This window comes from Halichoeres trimaculatus, unplaced genomic scaffold, assembly GCF_033239565.1.
Source record: "Halichoeres trimaculatus isolate MK-OKI-2021-1 unplaced genomic scaffold, fHalTri1.1 fHalTri1_scaffold_8, whole genome shotgun sequence".
In the NCBI taxonomy this organism is placed as follows: Eukaryota; Metazoa; Chordata; class Actinopteri; order Labriformes; family Labridae; genus Halichoeres; species Halichoeres trimaculatus.
In genome coordinates this window covers 21,470,700-21,497,488 of record NW_027437186.1, presented here as the reverse complement: position 1 = coordinate 21,497,488, position 26,789 = coordinate 21,470,700, and the positions used below count along the sequence as shown (strand labels likewise).

The 26,789-nt window shown below is 40.2% G+C and overlaps 3 protein-coding genes across 4 annotated transcripts in view; 1 reads left to right on the top strand and 2 right to left on the bottom strand.

Moving 5' to 3' along the window:
- Positions 1-341: 341 nt before the first annotated feature.
- On the bottom strand, positions 342-10,458 carry abcg5 (ATP-binding cassette, sub-family G (WHITE), member 5). The gene is made up of 14 exons (XM_074675907.1): positions 10,280-10,458; positions 9,859-9,980; positions 9,594-9,730; positions 8,494-8,592; positions 7,817-7,949; positions 6,731-6,870; positions 5,210-5,339; positions 4,856-5,069; positions 4,538-4,743; positions 1,744-1,882; positions 1,515-1,588; positions 1,084-1,195; positions 896-1,008; positions 342-526 (listed from the first exon to the last, which is right to left on the bottom strand). The coding sequence occupies exons 1-14, from the start codon at positions 10,456-10,458 to the stop codon at positions 342-344; spliced, it is 1,983 nt and encodes a 660-aa protein (XP_074532008.1).
- Positions 9,502-20,374, top strand: abcg8 (ATP-binding cassette, sub-family G (WHITE), member 8). Of its 2 annotated transcripts, XM_074675906.1 has the most exons (14): positions 9,502-9,951; positions 10,818-11,059; positions 12,434-12,535; positions 12,686-12,833; positions 13,827-14,065; positions 14,138-14,270; positions 15,786-16,055; positions 16,187-16,346; positions 16,589-16,690; positions 16,775-16,974; positions 18,738-18,814; positions 19,013-19,280; positions 19,375-19,502; positions 19,651-20,374. In XM_074675906.1, the coding sequence occupies exons 2-14, from the start codon at positions 11,015-11,017 to the stop codon at positions 19,786-19,788; spliced, it is 2,010 nt and encodes a 669-aa protein (XP_074532007.1). In that variant the 5' UTR covers positions 9,502-9,951; positions 10,818-11,014; the 3' UTR covers positions 19,789-20,374. The 2 variants fall into 2 exon arrangements, with proteins under 2 accessions (XP_074532007.1, XP_074532006.1); XM_074675905.1 differs by lacking the exon at positions 9,502-9,951 and having other exon boundaries at positions 10,227-11,059.
- Positions 20,375-21,653: 1,279 nt separating this feature from the next.
- lrpprc (leucine-rich pentatricopeptide repeat containing) overlaps positions 21,654-26,789 on the bottom strand; it is a 72,063-nt gene continuing 66,927 nt past the window's right edge. The window contains exons 37-38 of the mRNA XM_074675507.1: positions 25,977-26,119; positions 21,654-21,965 (exon numbers count right to left, since the gene is read on the bottom strand). Coding sequence (XP_074531608.1) covers positions 21,894-21,965; positions 25,977-26,119 — 215 coding nt within the window. The 3' untranslated portion in view covers positions 21,654-21,893. The remainder of the gene's footprint in view (positions 21,966-25,976; positions 26,120-26,789) is intronic.

Here is a 26,789-nt window from a genome sequence, read left to right as displayed (position 1 = left end):
TTTGAAGTCAAACTTTCAATTTCTTAGTTACCTGTGTCTCCTAGTGTATATATTTATATAAAAAATAATTGATTTGACACCAGTGCAAATGTTTCAGAGAATTTTTAACAGAAGCTCTATGAAGTTACCACATTACTACCTCATAAAATCTTTCTTCTGTACTTTAAGATAAGTGCTAACACAGGAACATTCATTACATGTTAAAGAAAGAGATAAAGTGCAAATACAGCTGCAGCAATTCAGTAGTCCTCGTCCTTTCTGAACAAAATCATACAGAAAAACTGCACATTAATTTTTTTTAAGCTTTCATATGACATTCTTCCGCAGGTACGTGCTTGATTTTAGTGACAGACAACCTTGTCTCTGATCTTGAAGCTGATCATGCCGAGCAACAGCAGTGCAGGGAGGAAGGCATAGAGGAGAAGAAAGTCTTGTGTGTATCGGGACAGAGCGCCAGGGTAGCCCTCATCAATGATTTGATCTCCTTTAGTGATCAGACAAGCTCCAGGTAAAGGGTTGAGAGTATCTGCAACAAGATGCACCAGATTAAAGGGTTAACAGTTGTGTGGTTTCATGGGCACAGGCTTGGTTCATATAACAGCACAAGTGTCCTTCAGTCTGCCTTGCAAAATATCTTTGAACTCTAGTGAGAGCATCAGCTGAATGATTAGCAGTAAAATCAAGAGGATTCAGCTTGCTACAAGCAGTGATATATGCAATAACTGTCTCTTTGACTTGACACACTTTGTAATGATTTATTTGTAAGAAAAATGTAACAGGACACACAACCTTTGGGAGCTGTAAATACACCTTGTAGAGACATAAATTATAACATTGTGTCCCCTTTTATTCTCAGGTTAGGTGGAGATGGTCTGAATGTTAAAAATAATCTTACTGCATGTGAAGTTGAGGCCGTGGAACTCTGTGACTATAAGCAGCTCACAGCTGTACTTCTGGAAGGTCAGGTAGCCCAGCCACTGGAAGACAACAGGCATCTGAAGAGTGCTCCTATGGAGAGGAAAACAGGTGAAATAGCTTTTTCAACAATGACTTAAATTTTCTGAAGAGGGACTATTACTTTACCTTAGAAAGCCAGATCCAACCAAGATCCCTGCAATGTTGAGCAGAGCCACTCCAGTGTTGACCATGTTAGGGTCTTGGACAACTCCTAATAGCACTACAGTCAGCATCTCACCTGAAAAATGAGAAACCATAATATAACATGTAAAAGCCTTTTATTATACATATATATATATATATATATATATATATATATATATATATATATATATATATATATATATATATATATATATATATATATATATTTTTTTTTTTTTCAAGAGATTACAGGAATCTGGTTTATTTAATTTAAACTGAATATAAATTTTCTGACCCTGTGTTAGTGTAAGCAGAACAAAAAGACCTGTCTGCCCCTTATTATGCTCTTTAAAAGTGGAAAAGCCTTTGTTTTGAAAGAAATATTTAATTGTCACTTATCTTTATTTGCTCACCTATAATATGTGGGACCAGGACTACGGCAGTGAAACACAGGAAGCGCAGGGTTTCCGGGTGCATCCCCACCGTCCTGAGAGAAATGCAGTCAGAACAAAAAGAGAGAAAACAGTTAAAGTAAGTGCTGAATTATTATGAGGAGGTTATTATGTTACTGATGTGAAATCCATTGGGGATTTTGAAGGTTGCTTCTTGTATCCCTCAAATGAAAATGCTCTCAGTACCTACCAGTAAAGGAAGGAGGTGAAGATAACAACACTCAGGATACTGAAAGGCAGGATGTGGAAGATGTAGGCTAAGAACATTTGCCATTTAGTGTACAGACCATCCTGACTCTCCTGATCACTGATGGCTCTCAACGATGGGACTGACATGGAGAAAGAAAGAGAGAGAGACAGCAGGAATGGGATGAGGAAAAATCAAGGACGACAGTGTTCACATTTGATTTGCTGATCCACTTGTTGTAATTCAGTTGTCCAGACACACTCACTAGACCTGCTTCTTGGAACAGACAGCTGCATGGTGTTATATGCTATCAGTGTTATCATTGATATTCAAGGTCAGTGTCCTTGTGTCCAGTGTGATATCCACAATCACTACCTCTGGCTGTTTGGGTGCTTATAGCTGGCTCTTAATTACCAATTTAACTGTAGAGCGACTCCAACTCAGCCTCCGCTGTGTTTTATCATACCTCTTATCATCAGTATCTGTGACAGCCAGAGACCTGAGGCTAAAAGTTTAGATTGAGCTGATAACTGAGGAAGACATTGAACTGATAATCATTTAATACGTAAAATGTCCTTCATAGGTTACTGTCTTCACATCTCGTAACATATTCCTCATGAAGGGTGGAAATGCTGAGGTATTTTCAAAGTGAAGCTTTTAGATAATTTATTAAGAAATGTTCTTAATCTTCAGTCAAATTATAAAAGTTAAATGACACTTCAAAATATCACATTTTGAGTGTTTGGGCTGCAAAACGTCCATGTTACCACCATGCAGGAAAGCTGAAACCAAGGCAAGTGTTTACATCCTATTTCCAGCAAAAAGTGTCTTACTAGACTTAAAATAAGCAACATTCACTGACAGTATCAGAAAAATGTCATATTTCAAGGTATTAAAGATGATAAATGATCCCTGAGTTGCTTGTAAAGAGTAAAAAAGAATTCAGCTCATAGGGTAAGAAAATAAATGTTTAGTTTCTTGAATTGAGACAATCTTGAAAAGACAATTTCCTTCCCCAATCAAAGATTTCTTGTTACTCGTACAGGAAATTCAGGTGTAACATTTGTTTTGCAGTGTCTTAAACAAGAAGATTTTCTGGTCCTGTGAAGCTTTTTTTAAACTTAGTGACTTTTTGCTTGAAATTAGGCAAAAACAATTTCTTAGATTCCAGTTTTTGCGATGTAACGACTAAAAACATATATCATGATACCAAAACTAAGCTGAAATTACCAGTGGGAACCACTACAACACCCTTTAAACCACCCACTGAAATACACTTGATGGTCTTGTGGACTCTGGTCTAGCTGTAGTTTGCAGAGGGTCTTGCAGGGCAGAGAGTGCATGTTTAGTGTGTGTGTCTCCCTCTCAGTCGCTCTTTCTTTTTCCTTGAGTCTGTGTGCACTTTAGTAACCCTAAAGTCACAGCAGCTGCTGTAAATATTAACCTCGCACTCACCCGACAGAAACAGACACATACAGTACATGTACACACTGACAATATAGATAGTGAAGATACTCTGAGTTTGCAGGTAAAAGGGCACTTAAGTTCATTGTGCAGCAGATCATACATAACTGTACAACTGTGTGAATCCAGAGCAAATAAGAAACCATACCCAAGCCATCTTGGTGACAGAAAAAGTTTTTTCAAATAAATTTTTTGTCTTCGTATTGACTTGACATGGTTCCATCTAAACCTGATATACTCTTTAACACCTATCATGAAACCAACGAGTATTTAACACTGAGTGAAGAGAGATTTTGTAAGTACAGAGTGTCTCTTAGGCAATATCCAAGCAACACTTTACATTTATGCTGAAGGGACCAAAATACAGCAGACTGTTATCCCCTTTCACCTACTGAACAAGAGATAAGCCAGCTTCCACAGAAGAGATAAAGTCTTTTCAAACACGCTTCTTTAGCAGAGATAATAGATCTCTTAAGCTCAGATGAGAAACCACACACACTCCAGAAATTCCTCTGAGTCTTGTGTCTACATCAAATAGATATTTGCAAGGTTTATTATCAGATACATACTGTTAAAGAGAAGAAAATGTAACCTGCTTGTTCCTGCAGCACAGCTTCTCTGAATTCTACACAGACTTACAGTCTGATGTGTGTTAGTCTCTTTTCTTGGACATTTGATCTGTTGTTAAAAAAAAAAAAGGTTATTGTGACAGACACTACTATCAGGCTGCTTTAATACATACTAGATTTCTATCTTATCACCTTCTCTGTACCAGCACCTTTAAAGTGGAACTTTGGGGGGCAGAGGTTTCAAGGATCAGACCCCCGTCTTTTAAAACCATCTACGAACTTGGGTCAGGAAGTAGACAACTTCTCTACTCATAAAAATGAGCTAAAAACTTCTCCTGAGACACAGGACCAAGTCTTCTTCTCTCATTCACTTCATCAGTGTGCAGTAATCTCATGTCACTATCTTTATTGCTTTTGTTTATCTCTCTGTCTGTATTTCTCTCTCTAGCTTTATCTTTTACCTCTTTCTTTTTATCCCACATTCCCAGTCCGTGTGGCAGGTTACTTAGTTTCAAAAAGATGTTTCTCTCCGCTGCCTTTGATGGAAAACTGGCTTGTCTTACTACCAATATGACCGAAGTATTGTGATCTAGACCTGCTCTTTAAGTATTTAAGTTTGGGCTCTATAATGAGAAAGATGGATTGACTGGTAGATTTATTCATTTATTCCACTCTTTGTAGTCTAACTGTAATGTTGCAGTATTGATAAATTTGTCACATTCGATTCAAACCATTGTAAAATGTTTGGTGTTGGTGGGACTCACAGAGTGCTACAGCATTCAGCATGCCAGTGTAGGGAGAAGCTGCAACGCTCTGATAGATGATGCCAATCCGATCCTGAACAGCGCCTTTGGTGACATCATCATCCAGTCGCATCACAAAGAAGGCCACAAAGAGGCCGTAGATCAGGTTCTGGGACAGACGCATTAGGACACCCATCCTGTCTCTGGACAGGTTCCTTGTTGTTCGCCTGTGTGTAAGCACACAAACAGGCATACATGACCTCAGGTATTGATGAAGCACCACAAGAGAGACAGCTGATGAGTTTTTAACATAAAGAGTAAGATGCGTCCATCACTGACCTGAGCAGAACTTCCAGTTTGGCTGCACCACTGGGTGACTCTTTGCTTTTAAAGGGAATGGCTGGTTTGTCTGTCTGCTGCAGGCTCTGCTCCATTTTTCCCAGCATGCTCTGGTAGATGTCAGACTTCTGATAGGATGAAGTGATCTCATGCATACGGTTGAAAGTGGCTGCCTCCCTTTCACTGTTGCGCGTATCCACTGAGGTAAAATCAACTGTTCAAACATGACAGGAATTTTATTTTATTTTAAGGGTTAAACATTTTCATACTTATCAAAACAGTGCATTCTTAATGAACACAGTTTATCTATGTACTCAAACAAAGCTTAATGATCCAGGGTCACAGCAGCAGTACCATAGATGTCGAAGGGATTGCAGTATTCCGGACACTCGTATCCACATTGGCTGAAGAAGTCAACCATTTCTTCTGGCTGCCCACAGAACACCAGCTCTCCACGGCTCATTATGGCAATCCTACTGAACACCTGAGACACACACACAAAAACACTGCACATTATCCCATTTCTTTGTTTAGATATTTAATGTTGTTATTGAGGTCTGTTAGCAGCAAGTACATACACTAGATCCTTTTTTTCCTTCATAAACTGACTTAAAAATAGCCAGAGTTTAATGAAAGAAGAAATATTCAAAGTTCCAAGTTGAACATTTATCTGAGTTTCTTTCCCTTCTTAAAGGTCCCATATTATGCTCCTTTTCTGCAGTTTAATATGGATCATTGATGTCTTCATGAAATGGTAGTAACATGTTTTGGTCCAAAAAGCCAATAAATCAAGCACAGCAGCAATGTTTCCAGGCTCTCATAGCCCCTCTGTTCAGAACGCTCTGATTTAGTGGGCGTGACCTTCATATGTAAATGAGCCACTGCTGATACTGCCCCATTCTTCCGTGTCACTGAAAGCAGCGCCATGGAACCATGACTACCGACCTCCAAGTGCACAATGTTTAGAAAACAGTGAAGCCCGTTTACCGTAAGATTACAGGCTAAAACAACAGGCTAACCGCAGCTAAAGTTAGCATCCTGAAGCTAACACAGAGACAAGGGGGACACTGAGGAAAAGCTCTTACATCTGCTCCACAGCACATAGCATTTAAAATACTCACATTTCCAGGGTCTGAGGTTTGTTGGTGGATGGTTGGTAATGCGCCTGGATTCAGGACCAGTCTATTTGCTAGCCATCTGTTGTACTGTCCAAAGTTGGAAAAGCAGTCGGCCGTGAAGTGACTGGCACACACATGCACAGTTTTACTGAGTGTAGCTGACACATTTCCTTGATAAATGAACTCAAGGAAACTTAGTCTCGTCTTCTTCAGAGATGAGAAACTTGTGCATAGAGCTATGTGGCTGTTAATAGCCAAAAACAAAGCAGTTATGGTTCTTCAACTTTGGCATTCTGCTCCGGTGGACCAATCAGGTCAGACTTGCTCCTGATTGGTCAAAAAAGGGAATCGCTGATGTCGGCAAATCCCCAAAATCCTAACAGCTCATTTTAGGTCAGGATTTTTTATTCATAAGCACTACTAAATAAAGGTTTTGTCATTAAATATCACATTTTGTGGGCTGGGAGGAAAGCCAAAGGCCCACAAATTTCAGTAAAAGACTTAAAGTGATTTTTGCATAATATGGGACCTTTAAGCAGCTCTGCAGGAAAACATTGACTGTATAAATAAAGGGGAAAATGACTCTCCTGGCACACTTTGCCACTCCACCAGTATGAAAAAAGGCATCACCCATTGACATCTGAACCAAGAGAGCTTTCCTTGTTTTGACAGACTCCCCCTGAGAAAGTTTAGTCTATTTGGTCTAATTTACTTTAGTATATTTCCAACTCTTCCTCTTCCTTGATCTCAAACCCACCCTGAAGAGCTCGGAGCGTGGTTGATGGATGGTCACTACAACGATACGATTCCTCCTGGCCAGCTCCGCCAGCAATACCACAATCTGATTGGCCGTCATGCTGTCCAGGCCAGTGGTCGGCTCGTCCAATAAGATTATCCCTGCAATGACATCATCCCCATCGTGTAAGCTTGTCACATGTCAAAACACTGGTAGCAAGACGAAGGCAAGGTGATAACATTTTTTTCTTCTTTTCTGTTGGAAACTTTTACTTGTACTTTTTATTAAGTGCCACATGCAGGACTCTCCGTGGGGCCAACCAAACTTGTGGAGATAAGTGAGTTTTTTTTAAACTTAATTACTCTAATTAGGACAATTAAAAGATTGCCTCTTTGCATTATGAAAGCAGAGTGGAATTAGCAGATGCTTTAATTGTGAGATTAATTCATTTCCTGGTTGATTGGAGAGGCAGTGAATGGGAACTCCTCATTACCGTGTGTGTGTGTGTGTGTGTGTGTGTGTGTGTGTGTGTGTGTGTGTGTGTGTGTGTGTGTGTGTGTGTGTGTGTGTGTGTCCACAGCCCCTTCTAATCCTGAATGAGGACTGAGACCCTTCACCCTCCCTGGGGAACTTTAGACCTGATAAACCACACCTGGGATGAGTATGGGCCCGCTCACACACACACACACACACACACACACACACACAGGCCCAGGTCTGTGCTTATTCCCTCCGTGGTGTGATAACCAAGACTTTCATTACTCTCCATCTCTCCCTCTCGCTGTCCTTTCCTCGCTCCCCTCTCACTTAGATCCTTTTGTTTTTCAGTGTGAACTTATAAAACTCTTTGGGGAGAACTTTGGTGAACTTTCTACTCTTCTTGAGACAGCCACTCCAGTTTTAGAGCTTCCAAAACATGAAAAAGTTGTGTCCCAAATGTGTCAAAGCTGAATATTCTTCTCTTAATCTCCTCTGCGGCTCCTCATCTTACTGTTGCCTTGGCAAACTCGTTTTGATGATTAAAATTTGCAGCAAGTGCATCCTGCAGAAGTTTGATGTCCATGATACACAGATAAATCGCAGTTTCTTCACTGCAGAGAAACTCACTTGGATCCTGAAGGAGCTGGCTGGCAATGGAGACCCTCCTCCTCTCACCCCCAGAGATCCCTGGGAAAACCCGACCTCCGATAACGCTGTGGGCCACATGACTCAGACTGAGCTCAGCCAACACCGCCGACACCTGCACAGAGGTCAGAGGTCGGGCGTCAGGTGGCAAGAGAATGACCACAATGGACAAGGCAGTTGAAATGGGTTCCCAAAGCACTGTCTAGGTGTGAATACATGTGATTGCAGAGCAGGAACAGGAATATTTCTCTCCTCTAAAATAATTCTCAGATCAGGAGATGAGATTATTTCATAACAAAAGGTAATCAAAACAAAAGATACAAAGCTCCCTGAAGCTTTTAGATTATAAATGTGGGGTTAAAATATGTTGATTATCACACAAGAGCTATCTTGACAGTTTGACAGATTTGACCTTTTTTTAAATGTGATGAATAACTAATCTCAAGTCATTTATATGGCAGAGAATGTAAAGAGAAAAACCATAAAGAAAGCAATTTAAAAGAGTGAAAATACATACTACAAACATCAAAGAGCTTAAAATCCTGCAGTTTTCCATTAGTCTTCTTTCAGTAATTTTCTCATCTGGGAGAAAATGTCAAATGCGCGCAGTGAAAAAGCAACAGAGAGTGGATGGAGCAGGAGAGGCTATCAAAAGTCACCTTTTTCTTGATAGCTTTGGCCGAGTGTTTCCGCAGGGCCAGCTGGGCTGTGTAGGTCAGAGTCTCCTCCACTGTCAGATAACTCAACAAGTTATCACTCTGGGAAGGAAGAGACAAAGACGTACGAAAGAAGAAAAGTGAGAACAAAGTAAAGTGAAACAGGCAAATATCCAATTAAGGTTTTATAGTAAAATTGATTCTCAAAGGCGGTTACGCAAACTCAGCTGCTCAAAGTATGATCACTTTTAACCTCCTTTTGTCTAGGACCTATAAGGACCTATAATTTGCTTTAAACATCAACATTGCGACACATTAGTTTACTTAAAGCAGATTCAGCAACATTATCTTTACACACCATGCTTACACATTTGATATGTATCCATGTGGACACTGATGGCCCAGAATAATGTATGGGAGTGTATACATTTATACTAACTGCCACAAAATCGCAGTCACTCACACACAGACACACACATGCACACACAGACACACACATGCACACAAACACAAATTCATTGCTTGAACCTCCTGAACCTGCTGCCTGCTTCAATTAACACGTTGGGCCTCCCAATCCCACTTCTCCTCAGTCTCTCATCTGAATGACTTTAATATCAGGAGCTCATATCACCTCCTCATCTTCAGCTTAGCAGGGGAAGTTAATGACGAGGCTTAGAGAGCAGAAGGGGTTGCTATCAGCCAGAAGAGAGAGATGATTTGAAAGGAAGCAAGGCCGCCTTTAAGCCAGTGTTTTTAATTCAGGCTTTGGATACACTTGAGCACCTCTCATTGAGAGATTAAGTGTATGAGGAGGCTAGCAAGGGTCTTTAGTTAATTTCATCCAAAGGCCAGGGCGACCTTTGCAGGAGTTTTTGCAGGATGGAGTTGCTGGTTTAGTATTTGTGGTGGGTAGACTTCAGGAAACTTAGTACATACAAACACACACATGTAACACAGAGGGGCAAAGTTTAACCAGATGTCAGTGTGTGATGAGAACTGGGCCAAAGGGAAATGTGCATGTGTGTGTTTTCTGACACCAAAATTAAAGCCCGAACTCAAACAGAAAAATACTGACGGTCTTGAACAGGTAATTTTTCTGTTACCTGCAGCACATAAGAGAAGCAGTCCTGATACTCTTCTCTCTTCATCTTCCTGCCGTTAACAAACACCTCACCCAACAGCGTGCCAGCATTTCCAATCCTCCCGGAGATGGCATCCAACAAAGTGGTCTTTCCTGATCCTTCACAGTGCAAAGATAAATTCACTTTAATACAGAAAAAAAATGAAAACAGACAAATTTCCTTGTGGAGTATTTTTATTATTTGTTTCATTTTGCTTTTCCTTATCCATTTTAAGCAAAGTGCAAACCTGAATTTCCCAGTATGCCCATGATCTGCCCGCTGTCTACATGGAAGGAGACATTACTGAGGATCTGACGAGTCCACCTCTTCCTGTAGGAGGGTAAGTCCCACCATGGACCCACACGTTCACTGAGACACAAACACACACAGATGATAAATGATGTATTTCTATACTCAAAGGGGAGATTCACTATCCTCTGTACAAATTTTGCAACTTGATATAAAATGTAATATTTTAATGCATTTTTGTGTTAAATTTTACATCAGAATCCACATTTTTGTGTTTTGTGTACGTTACAGCTGTCATAAAAAGAGTGAACACAACGCAAACAATGAAACACGATTAAACACCAACTTGTCTAAATTTATGCAAAATGAAACATTTGATTCAGAGGATGATCAACCAGACTTTTTGGCTGTTTTCATACCTGACTGTGTAGCAAATGTTGTTGACGCTGAGACTGCAGGAGGGCTCTGAGCGCCCCTCTCCACCGTCCCTCCAGACATCTCTCTTCTCCTCTGACACAAACCTGAACGACTCTGTGACTTTGGTCCCGTTCGGCTCGACTGTCCGCATGGAATAACCTCTGTTCTTCTCTCCGGCCATTTCCAACATCCAAACAACAACAGTGGCACTTTTCTTTCAGATTACATCCATTAACTATGCAGCAGTCGAATCGTAGTTTAGTTTCTGTGAACACTTTCGTCTTTCAGAGCAGCAGTGAGGGAGCAGACTAGAACCATAAACACACACACAGGGAATGTTGGGTTATATCAGAGAACTTTGATCTGCAGTTACATAAAGAACACACACACACACACAGACGATGGCCTCGAGTGGAATACATCGATGGGCTGTCAGTCTCTCTTCACTTCTCAAATAAAACCCTGTGACCACATCAGAAAAGCAATGACTGATAAGACAGAGCAGAGGAAGAACTGACATGAACCTGGACCCTTTGACAGAGACGGTGTGTGAGGTAAAAACAGGAGATTTTCAGCTGGACTGAAGTCAGACTCTCACACAGAGTGAAGGAGGATACGACGGGAGATCTACATTGCACAGACTGTCACCGGAGATACTTGGGAATCAAACAGCAGAAGAAGAGGGGGACTCATTGACCTCCTGACCTCACAAGCTTTGACCAATATCTTGCATCATCATGGACAAAGAAGCTGGATTAAATCACAATAACGGCTCCTCGCAGGTAAACATCAAGACAGCATATTAACATTCACAGCTCTCTTACAGGCAGTACTATAACACTTGTGTTCTGATTCATATCTAAATAAAAAAAAAAAACTGTTTGAAATTCATTATTCTCACACCTACTGAAGAGCTTTTTCTGGTTTCTGATTGACATAGATGTAAATATTTTGAAGTGGCTTTTGAACAAAAAAATAAAACATGGTGAAACAACCTAAATATTACAATAAGAAAATTACCTGTAGATAATTTATAATCTGTGGGGGTAAAAATCTGATTGCTTTATTAATTATTGTAAAATTTTACACCTGAAAATGTAACGTTATTAATATAGTTATTTATGTTTTTTTTATCTGTCATAAATGCACACTCAAAGTTTTTACCGATCCATATTCAAGTATAAGTCTACAAAATTTCAGTATGAATTAATGCAAGTGTGAATAAATAACAGTGCCATTTGTTTGTTTTCTATCTTTTTCTCATTCTGCAGATTGATTCTTGCAGCTGCAGCTCACTAAGTTGATAGCATTGGACACAAACATTTTCTTAGTTTCTTCTCGAACCAAATCCTTAAAACTTTTTTCTCAATAGCTGTGTATAATATTGTGAGTCTTCTCACCTTTTGTATTCTTGTACTGTGTTGCCAAATTGCCAAAAGTTCTCTAAAGTCTGAAAGTCATGTTTCTAGAACACACAGAGTAGTTTTCTTTTGCATCTACAAGATTTTTAAGTACCCACTACATACAGAATTTCCCATTCTAGAGGAGATAAAGAATTACATAATATTAAAATTGGCATCGTTTCCGACAGACCCTGGACCCTCAAAAGCTCTCAGGCAACTGTCTGAACTCCAAACCACAGAATCTGTGCGTGTGAATACACACTCGCACACTCACGTGTTCCCATAGCTGACACGTGCTCAAATATCTGCGTTCACATGGTGACGAATGATGGAATTAGTCATTGAAATAGTTCAATAAACTTGCTGATAAAGCTTGAATGTGGGATGTGCAGATACCAAAGCACGTAGACGACTGACTCAATGTTCTCAGCTGATAAAACAATGATAATTTATTTTCTGTGATTATATTTACCACTAACATACCATCTTCTGTCATTTTTGTTGCTGTTAGTAGTTTGCTGCTCTGTGAATTAAATTGTACATTTTTCTATGAAGGGTGTTGTTTATAAGTGTGAACCTGTTCCTTCACTGACTTTCTCTTTTATCTTGTAGATCTTCACTTCTATTAAAATGTTTTATTACAATCCCTTTCTCAATGTTAATGCAGTTTGTCCTTGAAGGACTGATATGGATGCAGATAAAAATGTCCCTGCATCAGTGAAACTCATTGACCTGTCTGCTCTTCTCTGACAGCATCACGACACCGAGCTGTTCTCGTCTGAAGAAGACAGTAGTCTCTACTTCACCTACAGCGGAGGGTGCAACGAGCTGGAGGTCAGCAACCTGCACTATGAGGTAACTGAAGGGCAGCTTCTGCACTCTAACACACTTCAACACACTTCAACACACTTCAACACACAACTGTCTTCAGCTGTATTTTCTATGTCTGTATGTGATAAGTGCATCATACACTCTACTGAGTGAGAATTCTTATGTGTGACACAGGTTGACACAGCCGCTCAGATCCCCTGGTACGAGAGGTTGTCAGAGTTCAAGTTACCGTGGGAGATAAAAGGAAACAAGCAGATAGCCATCAACAAGCTCAGCCTCCGAGTTCGCAGTGGACAGATGCTGGCTGTCATTGGCAGTTCAGGTGAAACATACAGTTTTCAATATTAATCCTCCTTACCCAAAAAATTCAGGAATGATTTCATGCCCCTTTCTCATTTTCAAACTGATTAATTATTGTTATAATTCTGGGAATTCAAAGTGCATGAACTTGGTAAACAAAGCCAAAAGTTTTCACATTTGGAGTCCAAAAAGTTCAAAAATCTCAGAACTTCTTCAAAAATAAATGCTGAGTAGATTTTTGTGAAGTAAGGTTTTTTTTGTTTTGTTTTGTTTTTTAACTTTTATATATATTTTTTTTGCGTTTTCATGAACACTCATTCATTAAAATCAAGGACACAAAAGTCAAAGTGGACTGGAAAAGAACACTTAGGGTGCTGGTGAAATGTATCAAGCACCACTTGAACATGAATGAAAACCTCCCAGAAAAAAAAAAAAGCAAACAAAGTACAATATGAAAGTAAGGTAATTGTTAGATGTTAATCATAATCATAGTCATGATATTTAATGAATAAGAAACTGAGGAGTGAATCAAAAAGCAAACACTAACAAACCATTAATGTTAACAGGCCCCCCCCCACACACACACACACACAATCACACACTCATGAGGAGGGGGGCTCCAAAAGCGCACACAGGTGAAGTGTTGTCAGTCAAAAAGATTTGATGGTATTCTAAATCATCTGGGTGTTATTTTATCTTCAAACCATCAAGATCCCTGACAAAGTTCATAAAACCATCCCAAGTGCTGTTGAAGTTTTGAAGGGCGCCATTTCCACTGTAATAGATCTTTTCCAATTGAAGGCTAGACATGATACTACGGATTAGATGAGTATGGGTGGATGGATCAGCTTTCTTCCAGTTCAGTAATATCAACCGCTGTGCCAGAGAGAAGGCCAGAGCCTTACTCTGTTCAGGACTTGTGGATATGTTTACTGGGGGTACGCTGAAAACAGCTGCGAGGGCGCAGAGGGAAATGTTTTTCTTAAATATTTTTGTGATTTCTTTCTTCTTTAAGGTTGTGGAAAAACATCTTTGCTGGACATCATAACGTGCCGTGATGAAGGCGGTACAATGACTTCTGGTCAGGTCCTGATTAATGGGAAGCCAAACACTCCCCAGCTGTTGAAGAAAAGCATTGCTCATGTCCGCCAAGATGACCGCCTTCTCCCTCACCTCACTGTCCGGGAAACTCTCGCCTTTGTTGCCAAACTGAGGCTCCCCACACACTTCACACAGGCCCAGAGGGACCAGAGGGTATGGTTACAAATGATCGCACTATGCTAAATATACGCTTGCAGCCTCCTGCATCTTGTTTTTCCTCCACAGGTTGATGACGTCATTGCAGAGCTGCGTCTGAGGCAGTGTGCTCATACCAGGGTGGGAAATGACTACGTGAGAGGAGTTTCTGGAGGAGAGAGGAGGAGAGTCAGTATAGCTGTCCAGCTTCTCTGGAACCCAGGTGAGAGAAATAAAGAGACCAGGATTGACCCCTCTTTAAATTCTAGCTTCCATCATGTTGGTGTTATACATGCTGACCTGCCTCACCAACAGTGCAGCCTTACGAGCATCAGCATTTAAGTGCTGTCACCTGGTTTAAGTATCATACTCAAATAAGATTTAGCAAGGAAATGTTGAACACCAAACTTTTTATTTTTCATTGATATTTTTACTATTTAAAAATAAATAAAATAATAAAACAACAAAGACAATGACAGTACACTCTTCACATAACACAAATGCTACACATGCACACACACAGAAGGGAAAAAAAATAGTTTATTCCTTTTTACATTTTTAAAGTTTTTAAACCACTTTACAAAAAAAGTCATCTGGATGCTAGTATTTTATCTAATTTTAGACCTGTTTCTAACTTGCCTTTTATCTCTGAAGTCCTTGAGAAAATTGTTTTTATACAGCTACAGGCATTTTTAGAAAACAACTCTATTTTAGAAAAATTTCAGTCTGGCTTCCGATCACGGCATGGCACAGAGTCCGCTTTGCTTAAAGTCCACAATGACATAGTTATGTCTGTTGATGCCAAACGTCCTGTTGTCCTGGTGCTACTTGACTTAACGGCGGCTTTTGATACGGTTGACCATCCTATTCTCTTGTCCCGCCTAAATAATTTAGCTGGCATCTGTGGAACTGCACTCAAGTGGTTTGAGTCTTATCTGACGCACAGGTCTTTCTCAGTAATGATTGCCGACTTGTCCTCCTCTGTTGCCTCTTTGTCTTGTGGAGTTCTTTAGGGCTCCATTTTGGGTCCTTTGCTATTTTCTTCGTACATGCTGCCACTGGGGTCAATTATAGCAAGGCACAATATAACATTTCACTGCTACGCTGATGATCTCCAGCTGTATTTACCAGTTTTCCCAAACAAAAGTGGTGCTCTTCAATCTCTGACAAACTGCATTGATGACATTAAGACCTGGCTGGGGAAAAATTTCCTCCATCTAAATTAGGACAAGAGCGACTTTAAACATATTTATTCAGACTGGCTTTTAATACACAGTGATGTGGTGACATGTTATTTTATTTGTCTTGTTTTATCTGTTTTTATCTGTTTTTATCTGTTCTCATGGAAAGCACTTTGGTCACCTTGAGTGTTGTAAAGTGCTCTATAAATAAATTTTGATTGATTGATTGATTGAAGTTGCATTCTTGGGCCATTTCACCTCAAATAGATAGGCGAGCTGGATAGAAAAATGAAGTGTGGGCAGACATGCAGCAAAGGGTTATGTGCATCAGATTTTCCTTTTCATGATACAGTGAATGATTTGTTACCTTTGAGCGGTTCACTAAACCTTTGTCAATGAGGAAAAAAGTTCAATTTGCATTTGAGCAAGTGGCCTTATCCTCGTCGTTTTACATCCTTAACTAACAGAATAAAATCTAACATGTTCGATAGATCCAATCTGCATGAACGCAATCCACTGACCACCAGATCATTACTTTGTGTGCTTTTCAATTTCAGGAATTTTAATCCTGGATGAGCCAACATCAGGTTTGGACAGCTTCACAGCTCACAACCTGGTGATTACTCTGTCCCGCCTCGCCCGGGGAAACCGTCTAGTCCTGCTGTCGGTCCACCAGCCTCGCTCGGATATCTTCCAGCTCTTCGACCTCGTTGTCCTGCTGTCGTCGGGTTCAGCTGTTTACTGTGGCCCCGCTCGTGACATGGTGCCATACTTCACTGCCCTGGGGTACCCCTGTCCACGATACTGCAACCCCTCTGACTTTTATGGTCAGTGTGAGAAAATAATGTTAAAACTCTTTGTGACAGCTCACATTAAAAGCTGTTAAATGTGACCCATCCTTGTGTTACCTGTTATCAGACTCATTTTAGAGTGCCTGTGTTTCTGTGTGTTTCTGTAGTTGATCTGATCAGTATAGACCGTCGCAGTCCAGAGCGAGAGGCTGAGTGTTTAGAGAGGGCCAGAGTTCTGTCTCAGCAGTTCATGGAAAAAGTCCAGGACACAGACGATCACATGTGGAAACCAAGTGGAGTCGACACAGAGCAAGCACAAACTGAAAGGTAGCAGCGTGTGTTTTTGAGTCTTCTGGTTTTGGAGATATGCACTTATATTATAACCCTGAGTTTTGCCTTTTTAGTTCTTTATTTTCCTAGAATTCTTTTTATTTTTGGCTCTGTGTGCAAAACTGTCTAAATGATAATTTAAGATGTTTTTACTTCAGTGATTCATCCTTAAGTATTTGTAGTTTGTTGGATACTGGTTCCAGCACACTAACCCAAAGCTCCACTCCTCCTCTCTGCAGCTCTCAGCAGCTGAGCACAGTAAAAGAAGAGGAAGTTATCACCATTTCAGAGGGAGCAAACAGACTGCCTGGCCATCTCCATCAGTTCACAATCCTCATCAGGTATGGCCAGCACATATGGATGTCTGTAGGCACTCAAAAAGAGCCCATGTGAATACTAATCTCTCCTCCTGTCCTTACTGTCAGGCGCCACATGTACAATGACTTCAGAGACCTCGTCACCTTATTGGTCCACGGCTTGGAGGCCCTCCTCATGTCACTGCTGGTCGGTTGTCTGTACTACGGGGCGGGAGAAAATCGTCTGTCCATTCAGGACACAGTGGCTCTCCTCTACATGATCGGTGCTCTCACTCCATTTGCTGTGGTGCTGGACGTCATAGCTAAATGTAAGTGTAGCAAATATAAAGATGGAATCTCTATATGTTGGAGTTATCTATATAGAAAGTGGGAAATACATAAGTGAATCTGTGAATCTGTGTTTTATAGATAATATCTTTATTGTAACAAAAGTTTTTAGCAAAAAATGTCATACTAGTCCTTCAAACGGTGCCATATATATTGTGCATTGCATGCATTTGTGGGATGAGCAGCAGGGCTGAGTATGTGGGGGCTACACCCATGAAAATTTTCCAAATCTCCTCCCACAGTGCCAAACAGCTGATTCTGCTGTTGCCATTGATTCTTCATTTAAGCTTTTGGTATTTCTGAGTAGCCTGAGAGCATCCCAAATTAATCAGATGGGAACCCCCACCCCCCCAACTCAACCTGGAGCTTATATGTTTTTTAAAGTTTCACACAAATAATTTAAAATAAGAAAATTATTTTTTAAGTTCTGCTTCTTGTATTTGTGATGGTAGTTGGTCATTCCACCACAGGTAGGTGATGTTTTATTTTGGCCCTTGTCAAAACGGCTGCTCACATGAATTCATTCACATGCTCTCATTCAGGAAAACCATTGCTCTTTTTCGAGAAGTTGTGGTGAGAATAACATCTAAACTATTACTCATTTTTAATATTATGTATTTTCTACATTGAAAGAATTCTTTTTTACTAAAAACTTCGCTGCAAAAGTTGCCAAAAAACACCTGATATATCAAGGTTAATCCAGAAATTATATCACAAACAAAATGATAAAGTGATATTTTTTGTAAATTTTGTTCAGAGGTTTAAAAAAAACATCTTACCTGCAAGAAATTAGAATTTCTGGCTTATTTTTGATTTCCCAGACTTTTAAGGTTTAAAGTTCCTTTAAGTTTTAAATCTGGTGAAAAAACTGAACAAATTAAAAAGCTCATGTTTTTATATGACCTACAGAAGCAAAACAGACCATCAGCACAACAGTTGAGTAATGACAGTAACATTTAATACCTGTCAACAAATGCAAACGCAAAAATAGAAGCACAGGAAATTCTTTATTTTTTTTTCTTAAATGTATTTTTTTTTTTTTTTTGTCTTTTTCTCCCTTCATTTAGAAAGAACAGGGTAGTCAATAGAGCAGGAAAAAGTGTGAAATTGAGGATTCAAACCCAGGCCAATCACTTGCTAACCTTATGGGCACACAACCTTACCACTTGGCCACATTGGTCCCTTTAATCAAAGAAAACTCGAGAAACAACTTGCAAACCCTCAAAAATAAATTTATAAAGTAATCTCCTTTGCAGCATTACTCACAACTTGTACAGGTTTTTTTCTGCTGTTTCAGTGATCTGTTAACACCATGAAACTTGATACGTGGGCGTGGTATGCAGAAACCGAAGTCGTCCAAGACTTATCAGATATTTAGATGATAGTTTGACACCCTGTCCCTGCACTCGAAGTTATTTTATAATCAGTCCCAACTGTTGCACTGATAGACAGACTGATCCTGGCACACAGCCACCATGGGAAAATTTTTGAGTAAGGTCAAGGCCGACAAAAGTTATAAATTTATTCAAAGTTCACTCCTGACTCAGAGTTACACACTGTTCTTTTAGTCTGCATGTGACAGAGGATGCATGCATGTAGAAAACCTTTGGAATCACAGTAAAAATACGTCACCGGTTTAGGTTGAGAGACTGAAAAACTTGTGATTGTCTTCGGCATGCGGTTTAGCAAAGGGTATGAATCTTTGAAGCAATGTGAGGCTGTAAAGTCTTTGTGTTCTCTGCAGGTCACACAGAGAGAGCGATGCTGTACCACGAGCTGGAGGATGGCATGTACTCCGTCACCTCATACTTCTTCGCCAAGGTAAGGAACAGTGAATATAAAACTGCTCCTCCAGCAGGGGGCAGTCTTACTCCATATTGAAATCACACTTCAGTGTAGGTACAGCCAAACAAGTGTACAGGACTCTGATGAAGTGTTAAAAATTTAAAGTAAGGAACAGGATGCAAACACAGGAGATGATTCTGTCTGCCTGAATGGATACATCTGTCTTATGATCAGATCCTGGGAGAGTTGCCGGAGCATTGTGTGTTCACCTTGGTCTACGGCCTGCCCATCTATTGGCTGGCTGGGCTGAATGAGGCTCCTGAGCGCTTCCTGCTTAACTTCCTGATAGTGTGGCTGATGGTTTACTGCAGCCGTGCCATGGCTCTGTTTGTGGCTGCCTCGCTGCCCACCCTGCAGACCTCAGCCTTTATGGGCAACGCTTTGTTCACCGTCTTCTACTTGACTGGCGGCTTCGTCATCAGCCTGGAGAACATGTGGCTTGGTGAGGAGATGGAACAGAGGAACATGTGCATACAAACCAGATGCTGCTGAGTGTGTGATGATTTTTATTCTGATGCATGTGTTTGACTCCTCAGTGGCTTCATGGCTCTCTCACGTCTCCTTCATGCGTTGGGGCTTTGAAGGCATGCTGCAGGTGCAGTTTAGGGGCAACAAGTATCCCATCACCATTGCCAACATCACGCTGAATGTGGATGGCATACATGTGAGTTAAAAACAAACATACAGCATCAGTAAGTCATGGTTGTGCCACATTTTTTGGAATAGGATGATTAAAAACAGAAAGTTTTAACTATCACTTTTTAGTCACAGTCTTACAATTCATCCTGCAACGTCCTCTGTTTGTCTTCCAGGTGGTGGAGGCCATGGACATGAACCAATACCCTCTGTACTCGTGCTATCTGGTGCTGCTGGCAGTCTGTCTGTGCTTCATGGGGCTGTATTATTTATCCCTACGGTTCATTAAACAAAAGTCCAGTCAGGACTGGTGAGCACTAACAGACCAGTCTCCAACAATCAGGGATCTTCCTAGAAGAGGTGTTTTATTTTAGACTGTAGTTCGACTGGTTCGACTCTATGCCATGCTTTGTGTTGTGATTTTAATGGGACACCTTCATCTAACATGAATATATGTTTTGAATTTACAGACTTTAATAACAACACAAGAAACAACCTGCACTATTTTAACGTTCTCACTTTGTGAAATAAATTTAACACACAAACACAAACACACACACACACACACACACACACACACACACACACACACACACACACACACACACACACGAAACCACTTTAAACATGGGATTAATGAGAATATGATTACGAAGCACTTACTGCAGTACCTCTGTCTGCTGCTGGGTGGCAGCAGAGCACTGCAGCTCTTAAAATGTTTTTTTTTTCTTCTTTACTACTTCTTGGTAACTGATTAGAGCCCCACTTTGGCAGATACTCATCTGCAGCTTTTGCATGTTCCCTTTTTCAATCTTCTTTTTTTCCTACAGCTTTATCTTTTTGTATATGTAAGGTTATTAAGCTTAACAATGTGTGTGCCAGTATAGGAAGCACTGAAAAAAGAGCCATGTGGAGATTTAGTAAGCCACACTCAGAAAAAAAGAGCTTGTACTTGTGTCCTCATAGATTGAAGATTATGTAAGCCGTGTTTTTTTTTTTTTTTTTTGCACTGGTGCAAAAGCCTGATAAATGTTATACTGACAAGGTTTGAGTCTGAATTAGTAAAGTATTAAATCAAATTGCTCTCCCTGAACATGTTTATTTTTGTTGTCACAGTCTGCTATCCTTTTGGCCTTGCCTCTCTGCTACACACTGTTGTCCTCACACGTGCTGTTTTTTTTAACTGAATGTTATTAAGGTGAATATTTCCTGTTTACCCCCCTCTTCCAGTTTTTATTAAATTATACTTAATTGTTTGTTAAACTGGGGTATAACAAGGTTACAAAACACTGTAATACTAAGATCTTTTAAAAAATCTCCTTTTTTCATTTGTTTCTAAAAAATTATTTTTAAAAAACATAACACACCCTGCTACCCAGAGGAATTTCTGATACACTCTGTGTGCTTCTTAACAGAAGTGTCCCGTGATGATATTTGTCTTCCTGCTTTCTTGTCTCCAAAATGAGCTTGACCATTCAGTCTGACCTTGCAACGTCACCAAGTCTCACACAAACTGGTGTGTGTTATCTAAGATGTGTCTCATTCAGGGTCTAGAGCAGCTGGTGTTACATGACGGGAGGATATGAGGCCGATATTTGAAAGCAGAAAGCGTTCAGAGCCAAACAGATGAAGGCTGCAGATTCAGGTCAGGGGACAGGCGACACGGGAGAGCATGCCAGGATGATGCTCTGTTGGACAGTCCAGAGAGAGTTACTACTGATCCTCACAGAGGTCATATTGAACCCAACAGTATTAGAATATTTACTATTTATTTGTATTCTAAAGAACTATCAGAAAGGCAAACTGCTATTTCCATTCCTGTGGAGAAACGGACACTTTCATGTGATATGTGTCTTTCTCATTGCAAACAGCTGTGTCCCAAAACACAACATGCAAATGTTGTGTGAGCAAGTTTACAGCGTTGTGTGCATAAAACTGACATTAGACATAAAATGCACTTTTTTATTTCTTCACTAATGCATGAAGGGTGGGAAAGTGCAAATACACTGTTTCAGTACTTGTATAAATTAAAGTAGTGCCTTGTGACCAAAGTACCGTCTCATATGCAAAGAGAAAGTTGCTGCTTTTAAGGAGCATAACAGATCCTTTAACCCCTCAGAAACTCAACAAGTGGTAACAGAACATGTTCAACCTGATGCCCTCCACAGAATCCATCAATCCTGAACAAAACACCAAACACATTGTGTGAGCTCCTAACATCATTTATTAGCATAAATACTTCTGTACATTCTCAACATCATCATCATTTTTAACATTATCCCCGGTGTAATGGATAGGCTCAAACATCAGACAGCGATAACACAATACCCAACAATTTAAATCACACAACTTATAAAAAAAGGAGGGAAGGAAGGAAGCTGGGAAGAGGATGAGGATTAGATGAGAGGAAGAAGCGTCTTTACTCCTCGGCTGTCTCCTGGGCTTTGGTGTTTTTTTCTTTCAGCTTGTCTGCATAAAACTTGAAGGACTCCTAGAAAAGAAAGATCATTAAGAATCAAATGTAAACAAAAGACAAAGCTGAAATGCATCACTGTAGATTAAAGGTGTAAGGTGTGAGTGTGTGTGAGTGTGTGTGTGTGTTCCTGCCTCGCCTCTTTCTAAAAGTAAGCAGCTGTGGAGCCCTCCTGGGTCCGTCTAAATAGTCTCCACTCTCCAACCAGGTTGTCTCGTTTCATCTTTAAATCCCCATTAATACATAAATAAGGGATTTGTAGTTCACTCCCCAAACACACTCTTTCCCTCTCAGCCTCTGTTCGGCTTGATTAATCAGTGTTTTGATCCACACAAAGTGTTGTGCTGGGTGTGTGTTTTTTTATTTTGTATTTTCTAAAGAGAAAGAAAGAGAGCAAGATGCTGGGGCGGACCTCATTCAAAGAGGTCAGTTTACACTAATTACACTAATTACAAAACACATTTCCCCTCATGACCAAGCTTCCAAGTCGTGTTTTTTGTGACATTAGTCTTAGATTTTAGCCTTTAACAACAAACTGCAGAGCTAAACTTCACTTGGTTTGGTGGAATTAGAAATTAAAAGATTGTAATACAACATTTAATTCCAGGAATGATGCTCTAAACACTTTGGGGAAACCATTCATCACAGTGTAAAGAACCAAAGTGTTTTTGTTATGATTCATCCTGACAAAGGTTTAAATCAGTTCAGCAGGAAAACTGAAACATAACCAGAAAAATAGCTAAACCTCTTGTTTTAAGTTTTAAGTTCAGTTTGTTTTCTTTATTTCTGCCCAACCTGGGTCTAAACCACTCATTTCAGTTTGACATGTTAACTGGTTCATAGAACAACTGACCATTTTAACTCCTGTATAAAATCCATCTGCATGAAAGCTACTTAGACTGAAGCTAAAACCTTTCAGGCTCCCCCTGGTGGCCGGCTGTAGTATAAAGTGTAATAGCTAGAAGAGAAGTCAAACTAAGAATTAAAACCCACTTTGAATTTTTGTTTTTTCCTCAAACACACTTTCTATCAAAGCGCTAACTTGGTAAGAGAGGAAGTGTGGTCATGATGAAAGCTCTGTTGATAATTGTGGGCTCCTGTAGCATTCTTTTCTCATTTCCAAAGAAGAAAAGGGCCTGAGAAAAACACCAATACCTACACAGGAGTCACTGCACCTTTGACAGTGTGAGTGTTTGCTTAAAATCAACAAAATAATCTCTTCCAATTAAGGCTGTATCGGGCTAAGCATTTATCAGTCATTAAATGTGAGTTCTGGTTGGAGGAAGGTAACCAACAGTCAGATTCCTGAAGGGCATTTCCTGCCTCAATCAGTGCCGTATTTTGGCTTCATGATGGGAGGGGGTAGAGGGGCACTGTTAAGTAACTGTTCAGCATGGTTTTGTTGTATTACATAGAGTTGGTTGATGTGACTGACAGGCAGGCTGTGCAGCTGTTTGCAAAGTGGCCTCAAATTTCTTAATGAACTAAAACTTAAGAGTCCAACTCTAATGAACTTTCTAATGAAAACTGGATTCCACCCACTCTGTTACTGTACCAACATAAAATACAGGGATCCTCAAATAGGGATGTCACAGCCTGATCCACACACATCACATTTAGCAACAGTAACCACAGAGCTGTTTGTGCGGCAGCTCTTAAGAGTTTACTGAGACTTCTTCTGCAAGATGTAGATTTACAGTATTGGCTGTCAGCTCACTGCTATGTTGTAAAAACACCTTTGTGTACAGGTGTTAAAACTTCATACTGCATATACCAGCGTTTTCAGTCTGCTTTGGGATATAAACTACAATATTTTGAAATATGTAAAGGAAAGTTCTTTAATTTTCGACTGAGCTGTTTACTTTTGAATTCAAGTGTTCAATATAGGCAGAAGCTTTTTGGATACATGTTATATTTTTAAGAAAAACTAACAATGTAAACATCTTTCATTGGGTTACAACTCATGTGTTTGATGTGTCACAGTGGATGGTCTCATGAACACACTGAAGTCGCAGGTACCACTAAGTTCTTTAAACTGTTTATAAGTTCTATTGTTGAACCTTTACAACCATATTTCTAATCGCTATGATACTTTACACAGGACATTGATTTTACACTGTTTTCTATTTATGAGGAATTGTTTGGAAACCTTTCAATAGGTGTAGAGAACTGTCCCATACTGTGACCCAGAGCCTGTAGGGAGAGAGAAGTATGTTTTGGAAGACTTATGAGTGGAAACTTTTGAACATGTGGACTATATTCACCTTTCCCTCTCCTTGTACCTCCTCTGGCTCTGCTTTGCTTATAAAACCAGCCATCACTTAACTATCCTGACACTCGGTGAATAATGCAGCAGCTTCTCCACCTTCATCCCTCTTTCTCCTTCTATCTTTGCACTGCAGGTGAGTGATGGCACGGTAAGAGGTGGGCTCCAGTCTACACCTGCCTCAAGGGGACAGCACACCAAAGTGCTGGGGTTGAGAGGGCCGTGTGTGTGTGTGTGTGTGTATGTGTGTGTGTGTCTGCCAAAAATAGGGCTACATCAACTGACAAAATGTGCAATGTGCTGAAACGCTCAAAAACACTAGAGGCCGAGAAAAGAGAGCGGCTATTGCAGTGACACCATCTCGCTTACACAATATATGTACTCTGTGACTGTGGGCAAAGTTTCTGACACACACAAACACACACTCACACACTGGAAGCTAGCTGCAGGCATCTGTAAATTGAACTACCCTGAGCAGGCAGACCATTCTGTCACATTACTCCAGAGACTACACACACTATGGCACACATTAGGACACCAGTCCAGTGACTGCCAGCCCTGATTGGGGCGCTGTGAGGCATGCATGTTGACATGTTTGTGCACTAATTTGTGTGCGGTTACACTTTTGTCTGCATGCATCAATAAAAAGGGATTCTGGTCCTTCTAGCAGCGAGCCACTTCAGACTTCTTTTGCAGTGCCCTTCATTGTTTACAGTCCAACTGGCAACTTGAGAAGCTGCTGTGTGTTAGAAAAGCAAAACTCACCCCTTCAGATATGTCCTCAAAGTAAACACAGTTTCTTGCTTCATGACATCCTCACGGGAGTGTTTAACTATATGAGTCTCAGTTTCACTGTAAATGATGAGTTGCACATGAGTCTTCACTGTGGTTTGTGACAACTCTGTACTTAGAAAAGTGATTTTTTTTCCTTTCTATTTGCTGCAAACTAACAGACTTTTTCCAAAATAGCATCATACCAAGGCAGAGTAATGAAAAGTAGCATAGAAACTTTGTTTTTTTATGCATTCAAGGAGGCTGAGGCATTTCAATGCTGATTGGCTCTCCCATCACAGGTTTTAAGTAGTTGCTCACGCCAGATTTATTTTTTTTCAACATTCTTTTTTATTGAGTTTTTGGCACAAGGTGAGCAGAAATTTACCATTTGTTACAATGATCATGCATATATACCCCCCCCCCCCCCCCCCCCCCCCCCCCCCCAAAAAAAAAGGCCAAATCTGCATTAAGTTTTTCCAAATAAAAGAGAAAAAAGAAAAATAAATAAATAAAATAAGATATAAGATAAAAAATGCTAATAATGAAAAATGAAAAAAACAATCCAGATTTTTTGAGCCCAAACTGACTCTTAGCTGTACCTACATGCAGATATCTGTTTATCACTATCAGTTCAACGCCTTTGCTAGCAAGATAGCCACTATGATGGACTGTGTTTTTCCTTTATGCACTGAAGCCTTCTAATCAATGATTGATCAACCCTCCTTGGCATAAAAAAGTACTACAAACTGAAACCCAAAACTGTCCCGTACTACGATCCAGCTACCTTGTTACAGATTCCTCAACCCTATGTACAATTTATTAATACAGATTAGATTTTCCCAGGCACAGCAAACTTAAAATCCTCCGTCTAACATCTTGAAACGCACACATGCCAATCACACAAGCAGCTGAGCAGTTGTGTATTTGTCTTTTGGAAAGTGTTCAGTGTTTTCACTGTATGTGTGGGTTTGTGTGTGTGGAACACTCACAGGGGGTTCAGGGAAGGGTGGCGTCTCTCCTGCACTGTGGTAAAGCATAGACAACCGTTTGAGTGACAGCTTGTCCATGGCTATCCCCTCCTCCTGCATGAGCTCGTACAGAGCCCTGGCTGCTGGGAAGTCCTTATCCTGAGCTGCCAGAAGAGAGGAGGAGAGCAAAGGGAGAAAATGAGACAGAAAACAAACACAGTTGAATGTAGATGTTGAGAAAAATTGGCAGGAGAAAAATATACCCTGCATGTTTAAATGGTGATCACATATTCCTGTTTTTCCATCTCTATTATCTGTTTCTGTTCTTCATAACCTATGAATAAAAAATACAGACAAAGGTCTGCAGGCACGCTTAGACAGTCAGAGTTTTTACTTTATGTGAAAGAAACTCATAAGTGAACTAAAAACAGAGCTATTTGATGATGAACATATCGTTCTAGGCAGACACAATGGAAAATATGACTAAAGTTTTAAGTTGCTAATTGGTAATCGCTATCTGATAACCTGATTTGTTTAAACCCGTGAGTCATTTTGCCCATCAAAAAGACAGATGAAAAGGAAGTGAGGTCACTGCTCTCAAAGGACATGAGCAAAAGAAACAAGAGGAAAAGAAAAAAGGAAAAAAGTACAGAGCAAGGGCAAAGAACAGAGGCCAGCAGAGCATCTCTAATTGTCTCCCCTATGGCCGCCTTGACCAACCAGCTAGCTAATGCTAATTAAATAGTCATGTCTGCTAATCTCTTGTATGACAAGGTACAAAAAAAGGCGAAACAAGAGGGTAAAAAGGTGAAGTGAAGGGGAGGACATGAGAGG

What these genes read in the sequence shown, in the direction of transcription:
- abcg5 (XM_074675907.1), bottom strand. Translation starts at nt 10,458, where the DNA reads ATGGCCGGAGAGAAGAACAGAGGTTATTCCATGCGGACAGTCGAGCCG. An exon ending in CCAAAGCTATCAAGAAAAAG is followed by an intron (nt 7,950 to 8,493) that starts GTGACTTTTGAT and finishes ACCTCTGTGCAG; the next exon opens with GTGTCGGCGGTGTTGGCTGA. An exon ending in TTCACCTCCTTCCTTTACTG is followed by an intron (nt 1,589 to 1,743) that starts GTAGGTACTGAG and finishes CATTTCTCTCAG; the next exon opens with GACGGTGGGGATGCACCCGG.
- abcg8 (XM_074675906.1), top strand. Translation starts at nt 11,015, where the DNA reads ATGGACAAAGAAGCTGGATTAAATCACAATAACGGCTCCTCGCAG. An exon ending in ACAATAACGGCTCCTCGCAG is followed by an intron (nt 11,060 to 12,433) that starts GTAAACATCAAG and finishes CTTCTCTGACAG; the next exon opens with CATCACGACACCGAGCTGTT. An exon ending in TCAGCAACCTGCACTATGAG is followed by an intron (nt 12,536 to 12,685) that starts GTAACTGAAGGG and finishes TGTGTGACACAG; the next exon opens with GTTGACACAGCCGCTCAGAT.